At 39.9% G+C, this 18322-nt stretch overlaps 1 protein-coding gene across 10 annotated transcripts in view; it reads left to right on the top strand.

The window, feature by feature from the left end:
- The window catches only part of TRIM2 (tripartite motif containing 2), a 93090-nt gene that overhangs the window by 69261 nt on the left and 5507 nt on the right, over positions 1-18322 (top strand). For 9 of the 10 annotated variants that reach the window (XM_035323511.1, XM_035323508.1, XM_035323510.1 and 6 more), the window contains 5 exons: positions 5105-5208; positions 6534-6701; positions 13681-13861; positions 15587-15657; positions 18129-18269. In XM_035323511.1, coding sequence (XP_035179402.1) covers positions 5105-5208; positions 6534-6701; positions 13681-13861; positions 15587-15657; positions 18129-18269 — 665 coding nt within the window. The remainder of the gene's footprint in view (positions 1-5104; positions 5209-6533; positions 6702-13680; positions 13862-15586; positions 15658-18128; positions 18270-18322) is intronic. The other variant, XM_035323513.1, reaches the window with a different exon arrangement.

Genomic DNA, 18322 nt, shown 5'->3' with positions numbered 1-18322 from the left:
TTCTTTTCTTTTCTTTTCTTTTCTTTTCTTTTCTTTTCTTTTCTTTTTTCTTTTCTTTTCTTTTTTCTTTTCTTTTCTTTTCTTTTCTTTTCTTTTCAGTGCTTTCTGTCAGCTTCCTTACTAGGTGTGGATGTCATCATCTGGGCTGTTATCAGTGCTGAAACCAAATAGGAGCCTTATTGTGAATTTACTCCACTTAAGAGCTCGCGAAGAAGGCCTGTGTGGTAATAGCTGGTAGCCTAATAAAGAGTGCAGTTTCAAAGCAGGCTTAGGGGGAGCAGAAGGGTTAGATTTACATTTGCAAGATTATAAATGGGGAGCTGTGAGTAGGTTTTAGAGAAATGTTTAAATTTTCTAGGGGACATGTTCTTAATCTATTCTTTAATTTTCTCTGAAGGCCTCTGCCTGACATTCTGTATTGGATTGCCCAATTTGAAAGAAACAGGGCTGCCTACAGATATATTCTTCTTAAGCAATTACAAAAATAAAAGTGGGCTGTGTGCACATCTTGAAAATATGTCTATTTTTCTAACTGATTAGCCCCCTTGTATGCATGGCTCAGAGGAATCCCAGCTTCCCCGTAGCAAGCAGCACCTGCCCCATCCATTCTCCGGTCCCAGCATTTGCAGGAGGTCCAACCCTATCCACGTTATGGCCTGGCTAAGGGCACTGGGGACGGAAGGGATGTGCAGGTGTAGCTGTCCATGCAGCACAGAAATATGACACGTGGAGTGCAGAGGCCCCTGACACACTTTCATCAGCTGTTTTCCATTCTCCGTTTCGGAAACTAGGAACAAACCAATTAAGAAGTAGTAGGATATGTTTTCTATACAGAATTTATACTTCTGTAGAAACAGGAAAGCCTTGTAATGGGGAAATAGAATTTCATTTTCCAGTTTATGAGCTCAAATCCCTCTGAGGCCAGTCATCAACTCTTTATAGGCTTGTGATTGCCAGTGTGAAATTTGGCCAGACCTACGCTGTGTAGATTTGCAGCCATACCTGTATCGGACTGAGGCCGAAGAACTTTGATGTCACAGACTGAGGTAATGACCTGTAGTGACAGAGAGCTGCTCTTGGTTTGCCTGCTGTTGTCTGGGGTCTTGCTGCTGTCCCAGCAGCTCTGTAACTGTGGCTGAGAGCATGTGGTGCACCTACCCCTAGCACCCGTCTACACCCAGCTGCGGTGGGGCTCTGTCGCACAAGCAGGGCTTGGCAGAAGGCTTTGCCAAGCTCTTAGGGGCAGATGTTGCATTAAGCAAATGAATACAAATTAGCCCAAACTCCGCTACTAACAGTATGTGTGTCTGCCAGAGTTCCTACTGAATTCCTCTTAAAGGTTACAAACACTGTGTGCCTTCATGCAACAGACTGGCTTTAAAACTGAGATAACTTGGATTAGTAACACTGATGTTTATTCTACGATAAGTATATAGTTTACTAAATCTGATTTAGTACAATTTTGCTACAGGGCCTTTTGTGTTTCAGTTGTATCTATTACAGGAGAGGCATGTCCTAATAATGTGTAGGGCTTGACTAAACATCTTTCGGCCCTCTGAGAAAAAAAAATAATGAAGCTAAAGAACAAAGGAACAAGAAAGCAAGTCCTTCATATTTGTCTCTGTTTTCAAGGTGGCTTTCCATGTTGTTCAGTTTTATCTTTTCCTTTTTTTTTTCCCCTTTTTCTTTTTTTTCTTTTTTTTTTTTTTTTTCAATACCACATAGAGAACAGTCCCAGAAGAAGCATTCGGTGTTGCAGGCAAGAAAGAAATGGTAGTTAAACAACATGCTACTGGTACTGCATCCTCAGTCTCCCCTTTAGCCTCTTATCTTTCTGCAGGGATTTTGTCTCTTTGAGTACGTTCCCTTTCTGCTGGGGACAGTGGTATGTGTTTTTCTTCAGTTTTGGGAAGCTGGTAAATCTAGGTTAGCATGCAGGGAGGTTATTGTTCACGTCAGTAAAACTTAGAAACAAAAACACTTCTATTTTTATGAGTATCAAAAATAAACATTGTTCAGCAGGTTTGTCCAGATGCCCAGCACTTACACAGCAGACTTAGTTATGTGATGTAATTTTTAACAACCCCTGTGATTTTAATAGGCTTTTAGATTTTTTATTTTTATTTTTATTTTTTTTTGTGAGATTCAACCTGGCCTGTACTGTGCAGGAATAAAAGACTGAAATTTTGAAGTATTCTGGCTGTGCTGCATTGTCTTGAGCTGAAAGTGGCTGCTCAGTTGTTGAAAGGATATCTTCAAAGCTAAATTAATTGGTTTGTGCAAGGTACACTGAATAATACCAGCAGGAATTAGATAGGACTAAATCCAACCTGATTGTTTATTTAGAGAACTGTATACAACGATGGTTTGAAAGGAGCTGTTCCATGGATCTGAGTCCTAACAGCTCTGTTCAGCCTGCCCTTTGAAAACTCTGCTCTCGTCTCCCAAGCCCAAGCAGCTTGCCAAGGAAATTGCAGTAAAATGTCTTTTTTCTCTGTTGTGCCCCTCAGTAGCTCAGAGCCAGCAGGGAGGCAAGGCTGGGCAATGAGAAATGTGAAAGATGCAGGTTTTCATCTCCAAGCCAAGCTGTGCGGGAAACCCTGCAACAAGGATCCACGAGTGCGTCCTTTAGCCCCAGCCCTGGGCTGGGGTCAGTCTGACTGACTGCCTGCCTGCCTGCCTGGAGAACAGAAGACAGAGCATTGGTTGCCTTTGTGCAGAGGGGTGATACCTCACAGTAAAAGATTTGCTGAAGTTTCTCTCTCAGGCAGGTGTTTGTAAGGCAGGAACCTACTTAACAGGGAGGAGCTGTCATCCTTTGGTATTATGGATGTGGCTGCAGGATCTTGCTCTCCCAGAGTGTGGACATGCACTACTACAAGCTTTCCTCTCAACTGAGCTGCTGCCACTGCCTGTGCTTGGCTTCACATCTTTGCTGGCATAGTGAATTATTCAAAGCAGAAAGTTCAAAGTTATCTGTTTTCCTCCTGAATGTAATTTAAGAAATAAGGTGTGTGTTTCACTAACCTCAGCTGAGCTCTTCAGAGAAATTTGTCCCATTGCAGAGGGGACTGTAGAGGAGCCTGTGTGCAAATTAGGACCTGTGTCCTGGCTTTAATAACTGCAAAGTGCTATTCACAAGAATGTTGCCCAGAGCTGAATTTCATCTGCACACTGTGCTAGTAAAATGCGGTTTCTAAAACTTACTGTGAAATGTTACTATGGCATTCCTGGGTATTTTCCCCCCCCCCCCCCCGATGCATATGTGAAGAAAACTCTGAGTAACTCTTTATATAGACCTCACTTATCTTTAAAAATGAACATTTTTCTAAGGGGAAAGCGCATACATTCCATAATGGTTGTGCTAGTTGGTTCCAGATGCTCTAGCTTGCACCTCCTCTTTTCTAGCAAATGTTTTTCCTCTTCTCTCAGTATTAAAAGGAACGCCTCTTACTTTTCATCCATTCTCTTTGGCTAAAAGGCAAAAAGGGAACTTAACATTAACATATGGTAGAAAAAAAATTACTGCAGGCATCCCTCAGGCACTGCTCAGTAAAAGAATATGCAGAAATGGCTCAAGTGTGGGCAACATAATTGGTGGGTAACTCACTATTCCCTTAACACGTAGTTTCCTCTTGGACTACAAAAATTGAGGAGCGTTTGCCTTGTTGAGAAGATGTAAGCATACAGAGATCAAGAAAACCAACCTTGGAACAAAGGGACTTGTTCTCAGCACCAGGTGACCCGGAGTTAAATGTTGCTTGTTGGCCAGTGACAGGAAATATGCGTCCCACATCCATCACCACAGCTGAAGGAATGGGTTTTAAGAGTGTGCACATCCCTAATGAAAGCTAAATACAAATTAGAGCTAATATGGATGCCTTCTATTGAGGGTCACAGTCAGAACAATTTTAATCGTTGAGCTCCAGGATATTTGGACTGATTACGGTAAAATGCAAGATCTTCAGTTGAAACCAATTAATGTCTGATAGGCAGCCAGTGAATGCTTGTAAAAATATTTTACCGGGGAAAAAAAACAACTCTGCATCCGAGTCTTGGAAAGAACAACTTATAGAATCTTTTTGTTTTGAAATTCGTTCATGCCTTATGAATAACCTTGTGGTTCAAGATCATAACTCCAGCTTGTCTAAAGACCGCTGAGCCTTCTTTACAAACACAGCAGGAATTTGGATACTGTGCTCCAGGTGTAGTTTCGACCAGACACTTCAGAGCTGACCATTTAAAGACACCGGCTTGCTTTGTGAGTCTCCTCAGAATGTCTCAGAACAAGCATCTACGTAATGAGGCACCTAAACGTAATGAACTTTTGTGAAAACCTGACTTTTTCTAGCTCCTTATGCCATTAGACACTCTGGGAAAACACAGTTCTGTGTAAATCACCATGGCATTTGTTGTATGTGTGTGTATTGCTTTATAAGGACTATCAAAGGTCTGTGCAGGAAGATTCGGTCTCCAGGTGTTCATCTTCATTGGTCCACAAGTCCCAGTCATTCAAAAATAGTTCTTCATCACAGTTTCCAATCTAAGGGAACTTTTACATCCTGTGAATGAAAACTGTATGCGTGAATGGCAAACTTCCCTGTTTTAGAAAGGCCCCATCCAAAGAAATCACCGATATGTTTTTTTTTCCTTGACTTTGTAACTTGACTGAGGAGATTTTAGCTAATTGTACTAAACACCTGTCAACCACCCATGTTCTTATCTTAGACTATCTGTATGCTCCCCCAGTACTGCCTCTTTCATTGCCTTCTCAGCTGAATAAAAATCCGTATTTTAAAAAAAGTCAAACACGTTAAAAATATTTTACTTGTAACCTCTAGCAAGAGGCAAATTGTGAAGACACTATGAAGACACTATATGAAGGCCAGAGATAATTCCTTTGGTAAGAGTAAGGACAACATCTTCTTGTACTTAACTGGGATCTGTTACTGAGATGGTTCTTTGAAGTAGAACCACTAATAAGAACTCTTCAGAGTAGGCATCTGTACGTCAAGTATGTAATAAATGCATGTATTGGCATTTAAGTCCTAACTGATTACTCCTGTCCAACCTAATTTGTTATGTGCTTTGTGTTCACTTTTAGGCACCAAAGGAAGAAACAAAGGGGAATTTACAAATCTTCAAGGTGTAGCTGCATCTACAAACGGAAAAATATTAATAGCAGACAGCAACAACCAGTGTGTGCAGGTATGAGGACATGCCACTTTAATTTTTTTTTTCTGTTTCTCTCCCATACCTTTGCTGTATTTCTGTTCCAGGAAAGACAGATTTTTGTACAATTCAAGGACATGTAAATTCAGAGAAATCCCAACTTCATTCATTACCATCCATTATCATTCCATCTTCTTGACCTGCAGATATCTTTTTCAAACCTGCACTGTACCTGATATCAGAGTATATTCCTTCCTTATTATGTTTGGCATTGAATGAAGAAAGCAAACAGTGCAATAATCTGGAAAAAATGCCCTTTTGTAAATATGGTTTTACATTGTAAATTTATCACCCTGTGTTTCAGAATAAATATAGGACGAGGTGCCACAAGTATCATTTCCTAAGTGAGCACAAATACAAAAACAAATGTGTAAATGTAATTTTAAAATGGCATTTAGTCTACTTAATGAATTTTTCTGTCTGGTATCATGATAAAATCTTTTGTGCTAGCATCCCTGACACCTGTGATTTCTTGGTTACTGTAACCTGTGTGAAAATCAAGCTGTGCTTTCTATTTTGCATGCCATGTTTTTTTGTTTGTTTGTTTTTGTTTGTTTGTTTGTTTTTGTGTATGTGTCTGTCTTTTAAACCATTTACAATTTGTCATTGCTCTTCAGGCTGCCCATGTGGTAGCAATGAACAAGGCAGAAGTGAGTGGCTTGTTCTTTAGTATATCAGAACCAGAAAGCCACATGCAGTAACAGCTTGTTTTCAGGCCTCTTCAAAGAGACAAATATTCATCAGTACCCTCACACTTGGTAATTTGCAGCCACTTCAGAAGAACTTCAGTGTCTACCTGGCTCAGGGTCACAAGCAGTGGACTGATTTTTAAGTAGCTAACACATCTCTCAGAAAGTGGCCCAGTACTTTTTCTGAAGTTAAATGATTACATAATAAAATTCTCTTTCAGCTTGTTCCTAACTCTTCTAAAGACTTAACGTTTGACTGTGGCTGAGACGCTCATTTTCCTCATTTCTGTTATGGGTATAACACTACTTCCTTCCAACTACCTGAGAGGGACACTGTGAAGTATAATTCACTAATGTTTCTAAATTACTTTGAGAACTCTGAAGAAACAGTGCAATGTAAGTGCTGAGAAATTCTTTATTATGAAATTACAGTCCAGGTGAAGGCCTCTTCTTTAATTAGGCATATCATTTTCAAATATGGATTCTGTAAAGTGCTTCATGTTCCTAACTCTTTCCTTACTATAGTGTTCAGACTTGCTAAAATGTAAGCTTCAAGAAATAGATGATATTCTTATGCTGAGTTAGTTTTAAAATAAATGTTTTCTGTTACAGATATTTTCCAATGATGGCCAGTTCAAAAGTCGCTTTGGCATAAGAGGAAGGTCTCCCGGCCAGTTGCAACGGCCAACAGGAGTGGCTGTGCATCCCAGTGGTGACATCATTATTGCAGATTATGATAATAAATGGGTTAGCATATTCTCATCAGATGGAAAATTTAAGGTATGAGTTACCATGTGAGCTCTGCTGAGCTTTTTTCTTATTACAAAGGAATGCAAAGGATTGTTGGTGATTTGTGTGTGTGTGTGTGTGTGTGTGAAGAAACTACATAGTTTGTAACTTAGTCCAAATTCTCTTGCTGTAATATGGAAACAGGCATGTTGTATAAGAAATAGGTAGAGGTCACAGCTGTGATGCCAACGTAATATCAGATAGAGATGATACATTCCATTCTACAGTTCTACCCACTGGTTACTTCTTGGATGCCTTTCTGCAGCTCACAGTGGATGCCTTTCTGCAGCTCAGAGTTGAGAACAGCTAATGTAATCAAGTGTAGCTGGACTAGCTTAACAACATCATTACTATTTTGATTATATAAAAGGGTGTTTGTATATATGTATGCACACACAAAACAGACATAAAAACTTATGGGAAGTCTTCAGTGACGTATGGAAGGGAAACATGAGGTAGCGGACTAATGGTGACTTCCTCTGTTTACTCCATATGTATCAACAAATCAAGTGCATAATTCACGTATGTTCCTGCTGGTAATAAATGCAAGGAAATGCAACCCAGGAGGTTGTTCCAGTGCTATAGCATGGTCAGGAGTATTTTATCTGGGGTGATGTGCAGTGGGAAAACTGCAGGAAATAATGTCTTAGGGTTCAGAAATGAGAAGTTCTGAGAAGAGTGTACTTATTTTTGTAGCAGCTCTAGTGATTCTTATAGGAGTAAAATAAAAAGGTAGCTACTGTACTACACTAATGCTTGCAAACCTGCACTATTTTTCTTGTTTGGGTGTCAGTTGCAATTCCAGCGAGAATTAAAGGTTGCCTCAATTTGGTGCTGTTCTATGAATGCATGTCACAAAGTCTGGTGATGCATGCTAGAAATAGCCATCTCTAGCAGAGATTAGCAGCACACTATTTGTGAGATGAAATATCTGCAGGGAAATTTCTACCTTAGTTACTTAGTTCTAGAGCCTTGTATTGGAGATGTTTGGTATATTCTGGCAGCTTAGTGACCAAAGAGCTCAGGTCCTGACATGCTTGTGTGGCTGCCAAGAAATTGCCTTCCTTTATTAGTCTTTGCAAAGTGACAAATGTTATAGCAAATAGCCAGTTTTGCTTGCAGGGTCCTCAGTGACCCCCCTCTGAGAAACAGACACCTGTATGCTTTTAAAAGTATTCAGATCCTATGTAGACTCTGAACTAAAATAAAACAGTACTAATATGTAACATAGCTGTCAAAAAATATTTGCATCTGCAGAGAATAAATGATCTTCCTTGAGTAGTTTCCAAAATGTACACAGGAACACTTTGGCTGAAGCCCTTGAATGAAATGAAGACACCAGAAGGAAACAAAGATGTAGTTATTTAAGAATCCAAATACTCTGAGTAACTTAAGTGTGGTATAAATAACTGTTAACATCTTTAATGTGAGCTGGCTTGATCTGGAAACGGAGGGTGGAGGGTTCATTTTCCTTCCTTCTGCAGACAGGCTGTAAATCCAGCATTTTGGATGCTGTCAGCCCTGGAGGAAAAAGCCATGGCTCTGGAGGAGCCACGATCCTACATACTCTATCTGCAGCGAGACAAGTATTGAAAAAAATGAATTAAGGTAGTTCCTCTGACACAGAGCCTGGCTTCATTTTTAGTTAATGTTTCTGCTGGACTGCACAAGCCACATGAAGTCGGCAATGTTTGTGTGGGTAACTAACACTAGTGAGTGCATTGGACTCCGTGGTTCCTGGGACTATGCTGATGAAATGAGAGATGAAACGTGAACAATATACAACACTACTTTTAGATTTCATGCAACAAAATATGTTTGTGAGAGAAAAATACAGGATTATTTGTGGAAGCATGTTATATATGGATGGAAGGCATAGTCATACAGTTGAAGCACAGGACACAGCTTTACCAGGTCTAGCCTGTGGGAATCCGGGAAGAGCCGTGTGAATTCTTAGGTTTTCTTGGTATTAATGGTATTCTTATGGGGGCTCTGTCAGATTAAACTGGGCAATGCTGGCAAAGATACACAGACAGACAAAGGGATAACGGTGTTTCATCTCAAAGGATTGTGCCTGCAAGACGCTGTGTATCATCTGTGATACAGGTGGTCTGCTAGCTGTTAACTCAGCATTATCAGGGGCCTGTTTTGAACTTAATCTGTTCTTTCTGTATTTACTCTCCTTTAGTTTAGCAGCATTTAATAGAGATGTGAGCCAGGAGGTGGATTTCTCCTGGAGCCAGGCCCAGGCACCTCCCTGATTACAGAACCGGGCTGATTCACCCCAGCAGGCTCTGCCAGGCAGAAAAGTGTCACCTTCCTCAGTCGCTGGTGGCAACACAGGCAGCGCTCCATTTTCTCAAGGCTGGGAAGCTGGCATAAGGCAGAGCTTGGTAAACCCTAAGCTAAAGTTACACCCAAACATGAGTCTCTTAAAATGAAAGGCTACATTATCCTTTGAACAGTAAAGCATCTGAAAGTCTTAGAAATTGGGGCTTTTGTTTCTGGCTATGTCATGGGTCTCACAGGTGACTACTGATCTTTCATTTCATTTCCTAGTGTTCTATTTTGCTCGTGTATAAAAACTGGGTAACAATGCTGGCTTCCTCCATAAATTACTTTAAATTGCCTAAGAAAACTGTTATAGAAGATGTCTGAATTGCTAGGCTAAGAGAGAACACATGCTGAAGCAGCAGAATCAGCCTGTGTGCCAGGGGTGGCATTCACACCTAGTGAAGGAACTGGAGGCTAGAACCACAAAAAGGATTCGTGGTCCTCTGGGGCGATTTCTTTCTTTCTAGTCAGAAAGGGTCACGTGTAAGACAGACTGTTGTCAGCCAACCATGGCTGTAAATCAAGTTAAGGCATCACGTTAAGATGGGTGGGAAAAGATGGAAGGAAACAATTTGTGTGTCAGACTTTTATTTCTTCTTGTCTCATTAGAGGGACTAAGAAGAGAGCTGCTTGAAGCTGACTGCATGTTTAGGTAGGAATAGTCCTGTGGAGTGTGGCATGTGGTCATGGTTCAATTAAGACACTCAAGTGACTGATAAATTCATTTATCATGGGAAGTTGCAATATGTGGTGATGATGCATCTCCGTGTTAGGGAAGTTCTGGAACAGGAAGAGGTGTATTTTAAGTCTGTAAATTAATTACTGATGATCACGGACCTTTCTGACAGCAACAGGATTGGTAGAAATGAACTTAAAGATCCAGCACACCTACTACTTTGGTGGAAAAGTCTGTATTTATATATATATATATATATAGTCTAGCTCATTTTTTAATATAGCCTAGCTCTCTTTTTTAAAAAAAATCTCTCTGAATATCCCACAGTAGAATATTTTCCATTCTAGTAGAGTGGCTTTATAAACACATATTTGAAAACCAATCTAAATTCATAAGTGTCTATAAAATAAGGGACGTAATGTCCTTGACTGAATTCAATTAAACACAGTATTTGTATTAAGGATTCGGATGATTCATTATACTTTATTCATTTCTAATGGCAGAGAAGTCTGAAAATACTTCCATTCATAAACTTAACAGGAGTGACTGGGTTTCATATACTCTGTTTTAAATAATCAAACCTATAATTCTAAGAAACCTTCTGAAATAAAAATACACAAAGCATATGTTCAGCCAGACCCCGTGATGTGTCATTAGTGTATTTTGATCTAAACTGGAAACAGAGATTCTTAGTATAAAGAACTTCAGGCTCTAGCTGGACATAATTTATTGCTGCCTGCAAATTGTATTTTAAATCCTGGCGCAAGGATAGTGATTTTTATTCCTTTTCTCAGCACTGAGTGCCTGTTATTGTAGTACGTGATTTATTCCTGATTTTTTATTATTATTTCTTATGTATTCATATGGTCAGGAAGACACTGTACTCATGAGTATTTTTCCATAGGAATCCTGGAAAGATGGTAAGAAGGTGGTGCAATGCACAGGCAGACAAACACCCAGGCATCCCAGAAGAAAGGAGGAAATATGATTTAATCACCCCAGAGGAAATAAATCTACTGATTTGCATTTGGTTTATGTTGTTGCTTTGTTGTTATGCAAATCTGAGTACATTTTGTAGGTGTGTTCATGTCTTTCCCTTGGTGATCACAGTCATTTTTAATAGTTTTTCCTGGGGATGTTTTAGCATGATTTAATTAGGTGCTGTTTGTCTAAATATTGAGCAATTTCTAAGAGCATATGTATCTGAACATAAACCAGACACATGATCATTGCATGCTAGCTAAGCGTAGTCTTTTAAGCTGCAAGATTTATTCCCTGAGGTTTTCTTTATTTGAGACTGAAAGCAGTTGTGTAGTAATGCTTTTGACTTCATACTAGACAGCTTCAGGGAATCTAGATTCCTTTATTTTGGGATGGCTCCTACTTCTACCTGCAACCCCACCCATGAGAATGCACGGTAGAGTAAGAACATGGGGTTTCCTAAGGACAGATGAGCTCCTTCAGATACTAATGTGGTTGTTTGCTTTAAAACCATCTGGGAAATGAGTAAAATGAGTTAGGCAATGGATCTTCTCCATGCCCTGTAATCTGTCCTGCCTTGTCAGTCATGGACTAAGAGATCTTCAACTACTCACCAAATCACAGGGTGGTGAAGGTGGGAAGGGACCTCTGGGTCTGTCTGCTCCATACCCCTGCTCCAGCAGGGCCACCCAGAGCAGGGTGCCCAGGACCATGTCCAAGTGACTTCTGAAGAACTCCAAGGAGGAGACCCCACAGCCTCTCTGGGCAGCCTGTGCCAGTGCTCCATCACCCACACAGGTGTGCTTCCTGATGTTCAGAGGGACCCTCCTGTGTAACAGTGTGTGCCCAGTGCCTCTTGTCCTGTCCCTGGGCACCACTGATAAGAGCCTGCCTCTGTCCTCTCTGCACCCTCCCTTCAGGTATTGGTACACATGGAGGAGATCATCCCCAGCCTCCTCTTCTGGCTGGACATTCCGAGCTCTCCCAGCCTCTCCTCACATGAGAGATGCTCCAGTCCCTTGATCATCTCGGTGGCCCTAAACTGAACTCTTTCTATTATGTCCATGCCTCTCTTGTACTGGGGGGGGGCAGAACTGGACTCAGTACTGCAAGTGTGGCCTCACCAGTGCTGAACAGAGGGGAAAACTCCTCACCACTTGCAGCAGGGCAGGGAGATGGGCACAAGATGTGTTGCTTGTTCTACGTGGTGATCTGTCCCTTCTGCAAAGGCAATGGAGTGAAAAATGGTATTTTCATAAAGAATATGAATCTCTTCCTATCTATTTCATTTAAATTCAGTTGGAAACAGGAAATTATGTTTATAGGATATCTCTGACAAATTACTACAGGGTCTGGAAGCTCTGGGATCCATAATTTCAACACAGCCTGTTCAGTGGATTGCCTGTCCAGAATGGTAAAAAGGCCAGCAGGAGCCTAGACTTTTGGAGCCAACCAGGGAAACTGCTTCCAAATCTGTCCATCATTTAAGCTGCCCATCTCCCCCCAGCCCCTCCATTTTATTATTATTTTTTTTTAATGGAAAGGTCAAAACTTGACTGATTGTATGCAGCTCAAACCAGCTTCTAGAATCTGCCTGGGGAAAAAAAATAAATAAAAAAGAAGAATGGTGAAAAATGTGAAATAGTTTGGGAGGTGATCATAGCATCTTCTTGGGTATAGGCCTGGGTAGCTCAAGGGTTCTGTGAAGGCTTTGCCTCAATTTCTGCTCGCCCTGGGCTAGGTGGGATGCTGTTGCTTAGGGCCACACACTGAGCCACACAGACCCCCTGCTTAGTCCCCCTTAGCTCTCACCCTGCTTTTTGAGAGGCAGTCAAAGCATATGTCTAGGCCAGTGGTGGCTGCCTGTGTGCTTCTCCTGGAAGGATAGGTGCTGGCTGCAGCTTCTATTGGCTTTTCTTGTGCTCAGGAAGAGGTATCTAACATTCCCCAGTTCTGTTACCGCTACAGCTTTCAGTCAGGAGCCATCTGCAGGCTGAGGAAAATCATCTGGTTACTATCTCCATTCTGCACATCGATACCACCTATACCATAGTAGTAACTGAGAGCCTTCTAGTAACGTATTGATTTCCGGGAGTCATGTCTGTGACAAGCCCATCTTCCCACTGAGGCATCACTGTGCTAACGGGACAATCTGGAATATTCTGGGCTGCTAAGGTGCAGCTTGGAGCTTCCCACAGCTCCTCGCTCTGAGGATTAATTGGTGACAGTAATAGAAAGCAGGTCTGACCAAACGCAGAACACAAGGCTGAGCTCAACAGTTGCCTCTCTAGGTTTTAAAAAGAGGAATAATTAAAAAAAAAAAGAGGATAGGAAGGCTAAGCTACAGTCTGACCTGCCATTAATCCATTGTAATGCACAAAACCCAATAAAAGGCAATTGCCATCAGCTGTGTAAATACCCATGTATACCTCTAGCCTACCTAAAGAAGTATTTTCATATATATGTAAAATTATATTGTAATATCTATTATAATGGTGTATATAAAAACATACATATGTATGTTATGAATATATAACAAGGTATGTAAGTTGCCCATTCCAGTGTTGATGCACCTACTAAACAACCTTCTAACATGTTCTGATCTGAGAGCTCTCTACCTTGTCTAAATAACTCACTGTGTGAGATGCACATAATCTCCACGGAAGATGTACTTTTTCCTTTGGTACAATATTGTGTACAGTTCCCTTCCTGTTCCTGGCAAATGTTTTTGGTAGACACAAGTCCTATTTAAAATGATGGCAACAATTTCGTTTCACCTAAGTCTTTCTGTTTGGCTGAAGATGTAATGAAGAAGCACACAATATGAGTTGAAAAAGCAATCGCTTTCTTCTGGCAAATTTTGACGACAAAAATTTCTCTCCGTGCTACTGTGTGTCTGTAATACAGGACATCTTTGAACAGTACTAACTCACTTCTATCATGCTAATGTATTTTCCTGTTCTGTGTTTTCCCTTTTAGGCCAAAATTGGGTCTGGAAAGCTCATGGGCCCTAAAGGCGTTTCTGTGGATCGTAATGGACACATCATTGTAGTGGACAATAAAGCTTGCTGCGTGTTCATCTTCCAGCCAAATGGGAAAATAGTCACCAGGTTCGGCAGCCGAGGAAATGGTGACAAGCAGTTTGCAGGTACACTTGATGGTAATATGTAAATCCCCTTTTCTTGCCTCTTCTGCTCACATTTGCATGATGTTTGAGCATGTTGAAGAAGCTATATCCTACTCATTTTTTTATTTTATTTTTTTTTCCTGAGGGGGGAAAGTTCTACTAAACACACAGCTTCTGTTCATTTCACCATTTGTTTATCTGGCCAGGAAGACTGCAACATCTGTTCTGCAAATGTAGCTGTAACTGGGTTGTTTTATCTACCTTTCTGTGCCTGGAAGCATTTCAGATCACTGACCTGTGAAAGCCTGATCCTAACTAGCATTTTATAAATACTTTGCAATGCCCACACTAAGCCGTTCATGATAATCAGCTGAGACATCGTGCTTTGTATTTCCTGTGATCAGATACACATTAACCCATGCCCTAAGTAGTATCTTCCCATTAGAAAATAGGCATAATGGAACAGTGTGAAGACTGAGATCAGGAAGACACAGTTATGCAAATGGAAAATACCAGTCTGGGGAAATTGCCACTTTTGCATATATCCAACTGACTACTTGCACATGGTGTCTCTCAATTAGAACATGCAATTAAGTTTAAAGAAAAAACAACAAAACTGATACATATTTTGAATGAATAGCTGTTCTTTCAAAATTTGAAACAAAGACACCAAATTATATATGCAGGTCATTTTGCAGGTGTTTGGTCACTTACAGTAAGTAGTTATAGACTGGTTTGATGTTTTGACAAACAGCGCAAGAGAGAAATAGCTTAAATGATATAACTGCTCTCGTCTTACTTGGGACCTCTTTCAGTGTCTCATGGCACACGTAAAACTATATAATTTATGAAAGCTTTGGCTGTAACACAGCCAAGTGTCACCAACATTTTCTGGGTGTGTCCAATTTCTTTCATCTTAAAATTTGTAAGAATACATCCTGATAATAGGTATGCAAGTACTCTGTAACAGTGCATTTGAGCAATGTAGCATCTTTTCTTGGTGGTAGGCAACACAGAACAGGTGAATTGTCACTGCTGGAATGTTTTCAGTGTAGAGGTCTTCACCTGTTTTATACTGTATACTGATGAACTGTGAAAATTGCAGCTGAGTTCCAGTTTAGTAACTTGAAATAGCAACAAATATTTGATGCAGGTGCTTTCGTGTTTTCAAGTTAACATTTCTTATGTAAGTTTGTGCAATGCACTGTTCAATAAACAAGAAAACAAAAATGTATTTTTTCCCTGGCAATATTATTCTAGTTAACTTTTGTATTTATCGCAAAACTTGCCTCCTTGAGAGCTTGTAAGAAGCAAGTGAACAAAGGATCGAAGATTTCATTTAAAACCGTACTTTTTCAGTACTGTTTTATTTTATATATACAACCTTATCCCTAAGCATTGCACCATCTTAATAAGCATATTAATATCTATGTAGTCATCTGTATATAGAGGAAGAGGAAGGAACAAACAGTGCTAATTGATATGACAGCACTAGTTGACAAATGGTTGAAGAATAAATGATTTGTTTACAAAAAGGCACGCTGAGCCTTTTTAAACATGAGATGGAATTTCATGTTTCCCTTGTTCTTTCAAATTGAGTAATTTGATTTACTCTTTCAAATATGAGTAATTTGAAATGGATTGTTCTCTTTGACTGTTTGTTGTTCAGAAATCAAACATAGTGATATTTTGATGTATTTATTTTTAAAATTATTTTGGTGGTATTATTTTTATTTTTTTTCTTCTTCTGTATTGCAGGTCCTCATTTTGCAGCTGTAAACAGCAACAATGAAATTATCGTTACAGATTTTCATAACCATTCTGTCAAGGTACTGTGAATGAATAGCAGTTTGGAAAGCCTTTTATTATATCATGATACTTTCCTGGGGAAAATAAAAGTATTGTTAAAAACAGAGATCATGCTTGCTATGTATGAGTCCTGATGAGAGAACTGCACATTTGGAGACCTTTGCATACAGTGCATTGCTTAATGGAGATATAATCAGTTGTCTTTGTTTTCACTGTCATGTTCTCTAATTCAATTGCTCAAACATAAGTTATACTTGAGATAAATTACATCACTGTGGTTATTTTTGATTAGCTGTCTCCAAAGCCATTTATTGTTCTTTGCTATTTTAGGTAACTGATAACTGCTTTTGAATAGCCCGGTAAAATCTTCCCACTTTTCTAGTAGAATACAGATATAACAAAGTGAAGATACCTGACAGCCTTTAATTCCATATTTGTAAGCCTTATTATTCTGGATCCATTTATGACATGATAGTCTTAACAACCATGTAATACAGACCATCAATTTTTATCCAGTACATCCTGCACAGGGCAGAAGTGTCCACTAGTCTTTTCTCCCATGGGAATTCCTGACTCATGGCCCGTTGAACAGCTATGGTAAGATAGGGTGGTATATTTGTTTGTCCCAGTAATAAACCAGAACAAGAATGAATGTTGAGGTGTCATGTAATGGAAAATTTATGTTAAGGAGTTATAGGCCATTTCAGAAATTAGTCACCAGTGTTTGTTTTCAGGACATGACAAACCTTTTCAGTCACTTTTCTGCACTCTGCACAGATGCAGCCTCAGTCCAGTTCATCAGTGTAACTAAAATGATAAATTGTGTATGTTTACGTGGAATATGGAATTTCTGTCTTCCTACTACTGAGCATATACTGCTTGGTGTCCGTAGTGGCGCTGAATCACCTAGCATTTGAACAGTGATCTTGCTTTTGTATGCTCTTGGAATCAGAGAAGAAATAGCGACTCATGTGGTTTGGATTACGACAATGAAGTCAAGACTGTGGCGGGAGCCCTGTTGCAGATTGTTTACGTGATTTAGCAGTGGGAGGCCTGTGGCTCCATAAATTACCTCTCCACCAGCAGGGCTTACTGTGGTAACAAGAATGCCTGGAGAGCATTAACAACGAGGGCCAACTAAAACGAACAAAAGCAAGTGAAGAGATGTAAGAAATGAGGCATCTTAGTGAATTAAAATGAATTGCGTCGCTAATGAGAACAGAGCGTCCTGTCTGTGTCTGGTGTGACTCATTTGGATAGAAATGTTATTTGTTGCAATTTGGTTCTAACTGGAAAAGATTCTTATTTTTGTAGCGTTCTCTAAATCAATGCAGATAATTGTTGACACTCATGAGAGTTATTTATAAACTGAATCATGCTGTTATCTTTTGTTAGATGGTGAGGAAAAGAGCGGAGAGTAAACTTTGTTTTAAATAGTAAATACATTTGTAAAGAAATAATTTTCATTCTTATGGCTCTCAAATCCTCTTCCTGCCACCAGTGTCTTGGATTATACATCCTCACTGTGCAAAGCATCATCTTCCCTCTGCCACTAACCTTCAAGCTTGTTCTTTGTTTCAGGCATCTTCTACGGAAGATCCTACTCAATATAGGCTTCTCTCTCGTTCTGTCGCTGACCAGCCCATTTTAACCCAGGCAGAGAGCAAATTATCACTGCCTGTTTTTTTCTTATTAGTTGACTTTTTTATACTGTTTTTCATCATCTGAGGCACCACCCTGGTGCTTCATTAATTTCCACCCCCAAAGGCTTTCTCTCTGTCCATTGTGGGTGTTGGAGAAGAGGATGATTTTCTCTCATCTCCCACCTTCTTAGCACCTTGTTGCGTGTTTGGCACTTGTCTGGTCTTTGCATTTTCTTGTTTGGGACACAGCTGGTCCATAAGAACACTGCTGAACCTCGTGGCACAGCTGGGCCTGGGTCCAAGATGGATGAAAATAAATGGAGATAGTTATGATATTATGTAAATGAAACATCCTGAATCACACTATCTAAATATTTTGGCTTTTTAAATTATGGGAATGCTTCTTATTTTGCTTAGCTTGTTTTCAGGATGTAGGCTGGTGCTGGCATTGTCAGTGAGTTCTTTTTTCTTTTATCATTGTCTGATTTCACCTCATAGTCTCAACTCAAATTTTCATAGTTTCAAGCATGTGAACAAAATGAAATGCAAACTTACCAGGTCTTTGAAAATGCAGATATAAGTGACCCTTGCTACAATCTTTCTTGCCTTTCCTTGCAATGCAAATAGATCACTCTGCTAAATATTTCTAAAATAAGATCAAAATAGGAGAACTATAAATGTCCATGCTGAGAAAGGGTGGGGAGGGAGAGAGAGGGAGTGAGTGCTGGAGGCAGAGAATATTGCTTGGAATTCTTCAATTTCCAATTTTGGTAATAAGTGAACTGGTAGTAGTAGATTAGTAATATTTGATGTGATGTCATGTTTTTTTCTTATTTAAACCCATACAGGTATTTAACCAAGAGGGAGAATTCATACTGAAGTTTGGATCAAACGGAGAAGGAAATGGACAGTTTAATGCACCAACTGGAGTAGCTGTAGACTCTAACGGAAATATTATTGTAGCAGATTGGGGAAACAGCCGAATACAGGTAGAGATTTGTGTATTTCAAAGGTGCTCGAGTAGGAAAACTAATTAATTGAT

The sequence above is a fragment of the Oxyura jamaicensis genome, chromosome 4 (genome assembly GCF_011077185.1).
Source record: "Oxyura jamaicensis isolate SHBP4307 breed ruddy duck chromosome 4, BPBGC_Ojam_1.0, whole genome shotgun sequence".
Taxonomy (NCBI): domain Eukaryota; kingdom Metazoa; phylum Chordata; class Aves; order Anseriformes; family Anatidae; genus Oxyura; species Oxyura jamaicensis.
Note: the sequence above shows the minus strand (reverse complement) of the source record. Positions and strands in the feature narration are given on the sequence as shown.